Source organism: Hypanus sabinus, chromosome 16, assembly GCF_030144855.1.
Source record: "Hypanus sabinus isolate sHypSab1 chromosome 16, sHypSab1.hap1, whole genome shotgun sequence".
In the NCBI taxonomy this organism is placed as follows: domain Eukaryota; kingdom Metazoa; phylum Chordata; class Chondrichthyes; order Myliobatiformes; family Dasyatidae; genus Hypanus; species Hypanus sabinus.
In genome coordinates this window covers 49,739,795-49,752,966 of record NC_082721.1, presented here as the reverse complement: position 1 = coordinate 49,752,966, position 13,172 = coordinate 49,739,795, and the positions used below count along the sequence as shown (strand labels likewise).

The 13,172-nt window shown below is 39.7% G+C and overlaps 1 protein-coding gene across 2 annotated transcripts in view; it reads left to right on the top strand.

Annotated features, from left to right (window-relative positions):
* LOC132406281 (UV excision repair protein RAD23 homolog B-like) overlaps nt 1-9,786 on the top strand; it is a 97,957-nt gene extending 88,171 nt beyond the window's left edge. For both annotated transcript variants that reach the window (XM_059991706.1, XM_059991705.1), the window contains one exon: nt 7,792-9,786. In XM_059991706.1, the coding sequence (XP_059847689.1) occupies nt 7,792-7,905 (114 nt within the window). In that variant the 3' untranslated portion in view covers nt 7,906-9,786. The remainder of the gene's footprint in view (nt 1-7,791) is intronic.
* Nucleotides 9,787-13,172: the final 3,386 nt, after the last annotated feature.

The window sequence follows — 13,172 nt, the reverse complement described above, 5'->3', positions numbered from 1 at the left end:
TTCTCTGTCTGGAATACCACCCTGGGTGACAAAATCAATCTCCCACACCTGCTCCAACACAACCACATCCAATTTGTGTAGTGACCAAAACTGCACCCAGTAATCTCATTCTGGCCTAACTAATGATTTTAATAGTAAACACAAAGTACACTGCAGATGCTGTGGTCAAATAAACATGTACAAACAAGCTGGATGAACTCAGCAGGTCAGGCAGCATCCGTTGAAAGGAGCAGTCAACATTTCGGGCTGAGACCCTTCATCAGGACATATTAATGATTTTAATAGCTGTTTTACAAATATCTCTTTTGTATTCTGTTTCCCATATATCTCCCATAAATGCATCAGCTCACATTTTTGAAGATCAAATTTGATCTGGTGATTTCTCTGCATGTCTAACCAATTTGTCAACGTAATTCTTGAGTCGGTCACTCTACCGTAAATATTGTCTTTAGTTTTTCCTGCAAACAAATTAGCCTTCCCTGTCTTTACATCCAGATTATTACAGTATGTTATCAAGTGTTTTTAATTGCTGAGATATTGAAAGATGGTACAGTTTGGAGGGATCTGGGTGTCCTTGCATGTGAATCACGGGAAAAATTAACATGCAGGTACAAGAAATTATTTTGGAGGGTTTGAACACAGGGCATTTTACTGAGATTGAGGCTATAGTTAGACTGTCTCAGAAATTTTTCAAGTTCTAGTCTCTCAATCTTAGAATGTTGTTGTAACAGAGGCAGTACAACATAAATGTCACTCACAAGTGAATTTCCAGGACAGTTATTTCTTCTGCATGCTGGTGCATATGAGAATTTATAATAACAAGATTTAGTTGTATTGCAAGCATAGAAAAAATATTGATTGGCATGACTAGTACATGTGGAGATGATATTTCTTGATGAAGTATTCAGGAATTTTGTACTCTTGAAATGATATTTGATCTAGAGATATTTGGTTATTCAGGGAATTGATAGTGCAGTGATGTGCAATTGAAATAATGTAAGAGCTGTGGTCATATTCAATGGCAGAGAAGTGAAGGGACTTTTCTTAAACTTAACATCAGTCATGAGTGGCAAGTGCTAGACGTCTGGCAATGCTTCATCCTGTAAATGTTTTAAATTCATTGTTGCCCTGTTCATGTGCTGTCTGCAATGCTAATTATCTCAGTTGTACAAGTGGTTTGAAATGGAACTTAATCACATTTCGATACAAAACTACATCTTTTAATTTCATTTGCTATGCTTGTCTGGTGCAGGCAGTGAAAGGTGACCAACTTGTTTCCTGGTGGCAGAATGCTGTAAATATTTGGCAGGATTAGAGTATACTTGAGTGAAGACAGATAACTTGGTTAATATCCCTCTGGGGTATGAACTCTACTGAATTTCCTAGTTTTGTGTCTTAACTTAAGAAATAAGGATGGAAGAGTATGGCAACTTAAGGTAGTTATGGACCAATTTTGGATGCTTTGTCACCATGTTGCAGCTTCCCAGAGCTAAGATGAACAGATAGTTCCCAGTTGATCAAGCTTGGTGACCACCCTGTTAGTGATGATGATAGATTTTATGCACATACTATATAAGCAAACTTTCTCAGTTTTTTTTTGAGGGTGAAAAAAAAATTGTGCTTTTATTGAGAATGGTTGTGATCATTTCTGCTTGCTCTGTTTAAATTTTGTTCTCAATAAATTGATTTGCTGTCCATCTTGTAGAACAATTTCCAGATGCTCATAGGTTTCAAAGTTCATTGTAAAATTTTTTATCAGAGTACATACATGTTGCCACATACAAACCTGAGATTCTTTCTCTTGCGGGTATACTTAGCAAATCTATAGGACAGTAACTAAACAGGATCGATGAACAATAAGCTGTGCAAATGCAATATAAATAAATAGCAATAAATAACAAGAGCATGAAAAAAATGAAAAGGTTCTTCAAATGAGACCATCGGTTGTGGAACTTCATAAATACGAGTGTTGTTATCCTGTTTTGTTCAAGAGCATCCTGTTTTGTTCAAGAGCATGATGGTTGAGGAGTAGTAACTGTTCTTGAACCTGCTGGTGCAAGTCCTGAGGCTCTTGTACCTTCTGTCTGATAGCAGCAGCAAGAAAAGAGCATGGGCTGGGTGGTGAGGATCTTTGATGGATGCTGCTTTTCTATGGCAACATTTCATATAGATGTGCTCAATAGTTGGGAGGGCTTTACCTGTGATATACTGGGCCAAATCCACTACCTTTTGTAAGATTTTCCATTCAAAGGCATTGGTGTTCAGGCCATAATGCAGCCAGTTAATACACTTTCCAGTATAATCTATAGAAGTTTATCAAGGTTTTTGATGTCATGCCAAATCTTTGCAGACTCCTGAGTAAGTTGAGGTGCTGTTGTGTTTTCTTTACAATTATATTTACACGATGTGTCCAGGACAGGTCCTCTAAGATAGTGACACCCAGCAATTTAAAGTAACTGACTCTTTCCACCTTTGCTCCTCTGATGAATAATGATGAGGTTTGGGAATTAAATACTGAAGAATAAAAACAATGTTGTAATCATTGAACAGATCAGGCTACACCTATGGAAAGAGGGAGTTTGTTTTTTTCCCAGGTCCAAAGTTTATCAGAAATCAGGATAGTTTTGATTTGATTTGATTTCTGCCTGACAGCAGCAGCAGGAAAAGAGCATGACCATGGCCAGCACATCTACAAACGTTTAAAGATTGTATTTATTTTTATACCAAACAATAGTTTTGACCCCAAAAGGATGATAACTGCATTGGCATTTAAATTTAATATAAAATATATGTATTTTCTTAACTCCTTATTACAAAAAGTAAGTATTATTGCAACAACACACAGTGCTGGAGGAATTCAGCAGGCAAAGCAGTATCTATGGAAAAGAGTACAGTCGATGTTTCGGGTCGAGACCCTTTGGCAGGACCTGAAACATCAACTGTACTGTTCTCCATAGATGATGCCTGGCCTTCTGAGTCTCTTCAGCATTTTGTGTGTGTTGCTTGGATTTACAGCATCTGCAGATTTTCTCCTGTTTATTATTGAAGCAACCCACAATTAACAAATTGTAGCAAACTACCTACACAATCCTTTACATGCCTTTAGTGTTCTCTGGTAGGAAAGTGTTGAGCAGAGTTCACTGGATTTGGCCTGAAGAAAAGTGACTATCCTGTTTTTTTGCAACAAATGTAATGTAGCAGTAATTTTTGACACATTGTGACAATCTAACTGCAATAAATCCAGAGAGAATGTAGTGAATTTGGGCAGAGACCAAAGTGGTCTATTACAAACTTGGTCTTGCCCCTCAATAAAATCTATGCCCTTCAGTTTTAGATTCTCTTGTCCTGGGTAAAAGATTTTGGGAATTCACCTAATCTAGGCCCTTCGTGATTTAAAAAATCTCCATAAGGTTATCCCTCAGCCTCTTGCACTCCAGGTAAAATAGTCCCAACCTATTAAGTTTTATCATCGAACTTAAAGCCTCCAATCCTGGCAACATGCTTGTGAATCTTTTCTGCACCCTTTCCAACTTAATGACATCCTTCTGAAAGCAGTGGCACCAGAAGTGCTCACACTTCTGCACACTGCTAAATGCGTTGAAGCGTCTACAATGCTCTGCTTTCTTAAAGTCATTCCAACATTCCATCATTGCCCAAGCTTTTAATCAACTGAATTTCTCAGCTGAGGTGCCCACCTGCTTCAACTGTGCCAGTGCCTGAGAAAGCATGGTAACCTGCCTAAATGGCTATCACCCAGTGGCACTTGCATCCACAGTCATGAAGTGTTTTGAGAGACCTGTGTTGAAGCATTTCAGCATTTGTTGGAATGATGACTTGCATCCATTCCAATTTGCCTACAGAAGCAAAAGGTCTACAACGGATGCTATCTCATTGGTTCTTCACACAACCCTGGAACATCTGGACAGCAAAGATGCATACATCAGGAGGCTCTTTTTTGATTACAGCTCAGCATTTAACACCACCATCCCCTCATATCTACTCAATAAACTACAAGACCTGGGCCTCAATGCCCTCTTGTACAATTGGATCGTGGATTTACTCACTTGCAGATCCCAATCAGTTTGGATTGATAAAAACAACTCCACAATCTCCATCAGCACAGGAGCACCACAGGAATGTGTACTTAGCCCTCTGCTCTACATGCTTTACACCTATGACTGTGTAACTAATTACAGCTCCAAAACCATGTACAAGTTTGCTGATGACACCACTGTTGTGGACTGTATCAAAGGGGGTGAAAAATCAGCATACAAGAAGGAGATTGAAAACTTGACTGAGTGGTGTAATAAACACCTCTCACTCAACATCAATAAGACAAAGGAACTGATTATAGACTTCAGGAGAGGGAAACCAGAGGTCCATGATAATCATTGGATCAGAGGTGGAGAGGGTCAGTAATTTTAAATTCTTGAGTTCACTATCTCAGGCTACATCCACGCTAGACTGGATAATTTTGAAAACGCCGGTTTCACGTAAGAACAATAGGTGTCCACTCTGCTTTTTTTGAAAATATCTCTATCCACATTGAAACGGAGGTTTTGGCGAATCTCTTCCTACTGCGTATGTGCAGAACATATCTACCGAAGACAAATGACATGTTTGGTGTTGTAGCTCACCGTAAAAGTGTGCGTTTGTGTAGTTACAGACTAGAAAAACTTAATGCGATGGGCAGCTGTTGGCTTTCGCGCAGGAGAACTTAAGAGTAAAAAAAAACAAATACTGGAGCGTACAGAGGCAACTGACGGAGTTCACGGACAGATTGAACTGGCTGACGATGAACATTGAAAAACTGACTAACTGTTGCATTAATAAAGCACCTTTTTAAATGTATAAAACATGTCTGCATCAGTGTTGTATTTCCATACAATGTTACAGCAGGCCGTTAGACATCTATTGTCAGAGAAGTACTTGCATAAATAGGTAAACCACCTTCATATGAGCAAGGACAGAAAACAGGGCAAAGTGAGTATACTTATTTATTCAGTAAGTTATGGGTCAAAGTATTTGATGAGTACATTTCTAACTTGTGGCTTCAGGCTCGTTGGCGTCTGTTCTGAAATTTTTAGGTTGCCTTCAAGAAAACAATGAATTAGCACGCTGCTGTCTGACAGTGTTTTCAGATGTCTCCAGTTACCCCATCCACACTGATCTGCCTGAGCAGCGTTTTCAAAAATACCCACCCTGGAAAGCGTTTCTGAAAAGCTCTGGTTTCAGGGGACGAAAACGCTGTTTTAGTGTGGACGGAGGGTAAAAATGAAGAGAAAAAGCTTCGGTTACAGATTTATCCAGTGTAGTGTGGACGTAGCCGTGGAGGATCTGTTGTGGGCCATCAGAATCAGGTTTATCATCACCGGCATGTGACGTGAAATTTGTTAACTTAGCAGCAGCAGTTCAATGCAATGCATAATCTAGCAGAGTAAAATATATAGCCGCTGTCTTGCCTTCTTTATAACTACATCCATATGTTGGGACCAGGTTAGATCCTCAGAGATGTTGACACCCAGGAACCTGAAGCTGCTCACTCACTCCACTTCTGATCCCTCTGAGAATGGGTATGTGTTCCTTTGTCTTATCCTTCCTGAAGTCCACAATCAGCTCTTTTGTCTTGCTGACGTTGAGTGCCAGGTTGTTGCTGTGGCACCATTCCACTAGTTGGCATATCTCACTCCTGTATGCCCTCTCGTCACCACCTGAGATTCTACCAATTTATAGATGGTATTTGAGCTATGTCTAGTCACACAGTTGTGTGTATATAGAGAGTAGAGCAGTGGGCTAAGCACACACTCCTGATGTGTGCCAGTGTTAATCGTCAGTGAGGAGGAGATGTTATCACCAATCTGCACAGATTGTGGTCTTCCGGTTAGGAAATCGAGGATCCAATTGCAGAGGGAGGTACAGAGGCCCAGGTTTTGTAACTTCTTAATCAGGATTGTAGAAATGATGGTATTAAATGCTGAGCTATAGTCAATGAATATCATCCTGATGTTTGTGTTGTCCAGGTGGTCTGAAGCTGTGTGGGGAGCCATTGAAATTGCATCTGCTGTTGACCTCTCGTGGCGATAGGCAAATTGCAATGGGTCCAGGTCCTTGCTGAGCCAGGAGTTCAGTCTAGTCGTATCCATCCTCTCAAAGCTTTTCATCACTGTTGATGTGAGTGCTACCAGACGATAGTCATTGAGGCAGCCCACATTAATCTTCTTAGGCCCTGGATATTTTTGTTGCCTTTTTGAAACAAGTGGGAACTTCTGCCCGTAGCAGTGAGAGGTTGAAAATGTCCTTGAATACTCCTGCTAGTTGGTTGGCACAGGTTTTCAGAGCCTTACCAGGTATTCCATTGGGACCTTCTGCCTTGCGAGGGTTCACTCTCTTTAAAGACAGCCTAACATCAGCCTCTGAGACTGAAATCACAGGCTCATCAGGTGTAGCAGGGATCTTCACAGCTGTCGTTGTGTTCTCCCTTTCAAAGCGTGCATGGAAGGGGTTGAGTTCATCTGGTAGTGAAGCATCGCTGCCATTCATACTATTGGGTATAAATATAAATATAATCATATAAATATTGCAAAGACACGACAGTGCTGCTACTTGGGAGTCTGTGGAGGTTTAGCATGTCATCAAAAACCTGTGTGATGGAAAGTGCTGATTGGCTACATTACAGCTTGGTATGGGAACACCAATGCCTTTGAGCAGAAAATCCTACAAAAGGTAGTGGATTTGACCCAGTACATCACAAGTAAAACTCCTAAGCATTGAGCACATCTACATGAAACATTGCCGTAGAAAAGCAGCATTCATCATCAAAGATTACCACCTAGGCCATGCTCTTTTCTCGCTGCTGCCATCAGGCAGGAGGTACAGGAGCCTCAGGACTTGCACCACCAGGTTCAAGAACAGTTACTACCCCTCAACCATCAGGCTCTTGAACAAATGGGGATAACTACACTCACTTAAGGACTCTGTTATATTGTTATTTTATGCTTGTTAATTATTGCTATTTTATTTATATCTGGAGTTTGCAATCACTGTGCTAAGTATGCCCACAGAAAAAGAATCTCAGGGTTGTATGTGGTAGCAAGTTTTACTTTGAACTTTCTTCTTTTGGGTTGAACTCTTGGTTATGGTTCTCTGAAACATTTCACAAAGTTGATTACACTTTTGAATACAAGTTTTTTTTGTATTTGAATAAATGATACCAATTGCCACCATTTCCTTTAGTGTATTCTGTAGACTTGATTCCTCATTCTTTACCCAATGTTTTCCCAACACTTGCCCACTGGGTCTGCTGTTTGGAACAAAGTGAAATATCTTGTTACAGTCCTCTTTAGAATTTAATTTGTTTTTCAAAAAAGAAGAAAAACCCAATTGCTATGAGTAGTTTAGAAAGCTATACTGTCAGTTTATTTTCCCTGTGAGGCAGATTTCACCCGTCAAGTTGATTATCCTCTTTTGCAGATTTAAGTTCGTGTGGCCTCCAGGCCAGCACAATGCAGTATCCTATTGCTAGATGATGGACTCTTGGCTTTCCAATATTAGCTCTGGAAGAAATATTCATTTGTTGCTTTACAACCCATGCTCTTTACTGATCAGACATGTTATTTTTCCTAGCAGTGTAACTTTTGTTCTGTACTAGCTCTGCTTGAGAAACGCATGTAGGAGATGTGGCATGCAGTTTTCGTATGTATTACTTATTCCGGAGGAAATCTGCTGTTTTGTTTTGAATATGTATGTAGGTGAAAAGATGAATAACTCAAGTTGGTATCTTTTTTGTTTCAGTTAAAGGCACTGGGTTTCCCCGAGGGACTTGTCATTCAGGCCTACTTCGCCTGTGAGAAGAACGAAAATCTTGCCGCAAACTTCCTTCTCCAGCAGAACTTCGATGATGAATGATTTTTCTTTCCCCCCTTTCTTTCTTCCCTCCTTCCCTTCCTGCCCAAACCATCCCACTCCTACCCCCCCCCCCATTCTTTTTAACAAAACTTGGTTCACTTTCTATGTAATTGGATGGTCTTTGGAAAGGCTAGGTAAAGTATGGGTTACCTGGCTGTATCAATATTGTGAAGTGCAGCACTGGAAAGCACATATTTAAACAATCAAACGCCATATCCCATTGGTCAGTCTAGAAAAGGTGACATTTGACAACTTGTGATGACTAGCCGGCGGTTGGGAGGATATTGGTGATGTGTGGGAGATGAGCCTGTATTCACAAAAGTTTATGCAGTGTGCACCAAAAATTTTCTAGTCCCAGATCTTGGAGCAAACAATTGTGCATTTGTGCCTTTTATGAATATGGGCCTGGACATTGTGGGGAGGCGGGGGGAAGAGACCGAAGGTCAAAGTGCTTCTGCAGCATAATGTTTCAGACTTGCCTACAATCAGTATTTTCAGTAGTTTTTGTTTCTGTTTCTGGTGGGGTGAAAGAGGGGCTGGTGGAAAGAAATGTACAATCATTTGAATAGTAATAGCAGATATGAGATTGCCATTCTGGAATGAAGCTGGCATCTGATGTAATGTCCAAGAAGATATTGCTTGATTTCTCTGCTGACTACTGGAAATGCGACCATAGCCGTAGTCCGGCAGCAAAATATATTATTTTAAATAAAAACTTAAGTTCCCGTGTTGAAAACTGCTGTATTAAAAAAAATGCCGCTGTCTTGCATTGCTCTTTAGGAAGTGTATTGCGATCTGTATCTTTTATTTTAAAAAAATCTAAAGCACGGTATTAAACTACAGCTTGCAATCACTGCAGGAATCTTTAGCTTGTCTGAGTTAATAGCAGCAGTTTAAGTTTGTTAGAATTGACCTCGCCCTCTTACTGCACGTAGCTGTTTCTTAATATTATACTACCTTTGCACAAATATTCTTAATAGTGCTAACTGGCCCAGTTTAGAGAGCCAAACGGATCATATGGGCTTTGACAAATAAAAGGCAGGGGGCATGAAAAGATGTTCAGAAAGTGAGCCTACATGATAATGATGCATCCCACGACTATTCACTTTCAGCAGTTAGATTTGTGTGGGTAGATCCGGTGGGAGAAAGAGAGGCTGGCTTTCCCCAAGATGGTTGTGGGAAATGAATCTGTACTTGCCGCAGATACAGGAGTTGAGTATCATTTTAACATGCATGGAAATGTTGAATAGCTATTTTCAAGATGAGCTGAAGGATCTTTAAATCACAATTAAGTTTAATTTCTGAATGGAGAAGGATGGATTGGCCTTATTTCAGTTCAGGGGTGACCTTTTTCATGTATTTATTTCTAAGGTCCCTGTGGCTTATGCATGATATGTGCTTACTTACCCTTACCCTGGTCTAAGATCAGAGGAACCAAAATGCAGTCACCAAGAAATGAAATAGAAACAAGAAATCTTTTCATTGTATAATTTACAGTTTCAGTAAAAGATAAGCTTTGAGGTGCTTCATAAGGGAAGTCAATTTGGATTTCTGTTTCTCTCTCCATTAACTCTGCTAAAAACTATCCTGAGTAGTCACCATTGTTATCCCATTTCCACCCCATGTACAGGTTTCCCACCAAACTTAGAAGCTGAATGTTAACAATGAGAATTTGAAAAAATTGGTGCAGAATTTCATGAGGCACTGTTAAATTTGGTTTCCTTCAAATAATGGCAAAATTTGTCTGAGGTGCAGGTAAAAATACTGTTCTATCTTACCTGGTGGATAGGCAAGTTTTTGTTTCCCTCACCATCTCACTGCAGTCATTTGACTTGTGCCTCAGGAATTCATAAGTGAAATAAAGAATATTTTCAGCACTGAGATTGATATTATTTTCTATATGAAGTCTTCATCAATTAAATTATTAAGAATGAATTTCAGCTAGAACAGTCTTGAATTGCTCATGTGGTTGGATCAGAAGCAACTAGTTGTCTGATAGTTAACAATTAAGTTAAAGGAGGAATTTTGCTTGGAATCTGTTAAACAAGTTGGTGGAATTATTAACTTTATGACCAAATGCTCCAACACTGGAGAAGTGGCAACATGGAGAGGTGTGAATGAGAAAGAGGTTACCATGTGGAATTGATAGCTGAGATGGTACTGTTATCAACCATCAACATCTGTTTATACTCTAAGAGATCAATAAGGATTGATACCTAATTGATTTTTCTTTGCTTGTTTTTTCTGATGTTCCTTTTGTGCTGACTGCTGAAGGCTGAATTGAAATGGGTTGAGGGAAAGTGATAAGACAGTGGTTCATCATTCATTTCTAATCTCACTACAGCAGGTCTTAAAACAAGAGCTATCAATAATTGTTGGAGTCATTTGCCCCACTTACCTAAAATGCCATTGACAAAAACAGATCTGGGAATAGTGGAATCAAACATAGCAAAATACTGAATAGCAAGGCTCACCTTTCAAGGCTTTTATAAATTTCTCCAGTGTATTATTACTTCCAAACCGGAAGCTATATCTCGAAAGATAATTGGAAATGTGGCTTTGGAAGGGGCTGTGGTGGGAAGGGGCATCATCTCTCTTGTACACCCACCTGGTGGTGCAGGTTTTGTGCTAGATCACTGTTGCTTAGACATAAGGGGATGTTAATTTGACTCCTGTTGTGTCTTCTGTTCCTTTAACTCTGCAGAGCCATTTTGTTCCAAGAAAGATTAAACCACAGTTTTGAAGAGCAACACAGCTGAAGACTGGGTGGGGTGCAATTGTCAAAACTATTACTCATTCCCCCTTGCTAATCAGTTGGGGTTTATTTATCCTGTTCTCTTTGTTGTATTAATTTGCTATTGGACCAGTGCACAATTACAATTCATATTTTTACACTGATAACCTTTGCAATTGACCTCTTACAGCCTGTGCCTCAATTTTCCCTTGTATCACTTTGAGTCAAAATGAATCGTCAGCCCCAGTCTTGCATCAGGTACCTTTGACATAGAGCTGATTTGCTGAATGTTCCTGGGATTCATAATGTTTCAGTGTTAACTACAATAAAGGCTTTTTACAAAGCTTTATTATTGTAATTTTTCTGTCTGAACACACTTCTGACATTCCAATTTTTAAGCACTGTACTGGAGATGAGTTACTTAACACCCACTCTTCTCTGGGTACCTGGATTTAATCCAATCCTATCAGGTGAATAGAAGTTGCACTGGTTGAGGTTCCAATACAGAATGAGTCTGATCTAATTCCCATTGACATTGCTCTTAATTTTGGGTGAAATTAGTTTATTAAATAAGTAACATCAGTGGAGATGGAGTGTCCCTTAGATCTTGAATGAGTTGATCATAAATGCTAAAGTAGTGGTCTTATTACTTCCTGCTGGATGAGATTGACGGTGCATCATTCCTATACATCTTAACTTCAGTTAACAACGTGACTTAAAGCCATGTTTAAAAAAAAACATGTTAACTACTATATAAGTGATAAGTTATGTACAAATCTAGGCAGCTACTTAATTGTGATATACACCAAAGCTTGGAGCCTGACTTTTGCTATTGGTCCACAGCTGGTTGGCAGTGAGAAGCAGTAGAGTTAACACGAGTCAGCTTTGTGTTTGGAGTGGGACTTCCAAACAAAGTAACATTCCAACTATTTGTTATCTGACTATTTGGAAATCCTAGTTTGACATCTGATCACCAGGTAATATTTGCTGACTCTCTTCTGACTCTGGCCTTGTTTCTTGCACTTTCTTTCATTTCACTGCTATCCCAGTTCTTGTGCTTTCACTCTCCAGGTCTGCATCTCATGCTTCCTTCTGAATCATGTGGGTCTCAGCTCCCACGTTCCCTTTAAATTTACTAAGTGCATTGTGAACTTTATTGTAAGACAGTGTAAGTTCTTAAAAACATGGTGAATCAAAAATGTATTGGAATAGCATCCAAACCTCTGGAAAGTCTGCTTATTCAGCACCACCGAAGTATGCTGAATTATTGAGTTTTTCTTTAATCTTGTACAGTGGGTGTTTGAGAAAGGGGTGAGATTTAGTTTGCTTTCTGATTAGTGTAACGAAAGAAAGAAGTCCTGCTAGTACTTGTAGCCATATCCCAACTGAACCAGACCCTTTTGGAGAAGAGGGGAAATTCTCAAATGTGGATGAGAATTTATTGCCTTTTCAATTCTTCTTGATTGTTTGAGACTTTGGTAAGAGTACAGAGGCAAGATAGGCAACATATAAAGTGCTGGAGGAACTTGGGGGGGGGGGGAATCAGGCAGCATTTATGAAGTACAATGGAGAGTCAACATTTCAGGTCAAGGTCCTTGTGTTAAATCATTTAATCTTAGAGCATTATGATGGCATATTAGAGTATAGAAATATTTTTTTCTTCCATTCCATTAGGATCAAGAGACTTCATTGTAGAGATTGGGAAGAGTAGCTTATTCAAGAGACGGTTTTACTTTTTCCAAATGAGATAATGATTAGTTGGCAAAAGAATCAGTTTGGTTAGAACTGTACAGCACAGAAATGGGGGTCATTCAGCCCATCAGGATGGGTTTACATTGTTCATATACAGGATATGCATATTGCTGGCAAGGGCAATAAACATTGAAAAGGTGGTAGTGAACCACATTCATCTATTAATCAAAATATCAAATTACTGGAGGAATCAATGTGTCGGGCAGCTTATGTGGAGCAAGAGAGGTATGGTCTTCACCTGAAACCTCAACTGTGCATCAGAACTTGCCAGTGGAAAGGAACACATGACTGAGGCCCATAACTACTCCTTTGCTTAACAGAATGTAAGAGGAATCGAAAGAGAAGTTGGGGTAAGAAAATGTTCTGTAGTGTGGATGAGAGTGTTCACCAAAGAGAACTGTTTGGACTGTGTTCCAGAAAGAAACAGCTGTCTGATGGGGAATGGAGGTGTATAAATGCTGGATGTCCATGGTGGAGCAGGTGAATTGGCAGTTATCAAAATGGTGCTCATGAAAGATACCTGGAATGTAACCCTGTCACTTGTTTTTTTTTTAAAAAAAGGCTATTCTTTTCTCTCAGTTCCTTTGTTTCTGCTGCATTTGATCTCAGGATGGGGTTTCCATTCTATAATATAGGTGATGTACCTCCCTCCCTCCCCCAACTTAAAAAAATAGATTTTCGTGTACACCACATTGATCCTGCCCTCAACTGCATCTCCTCCATTTCCAGCACATCTGCCCTCACTCCATCTCTCTGCCAAGGAAATAGGGAAAGGGTCTCC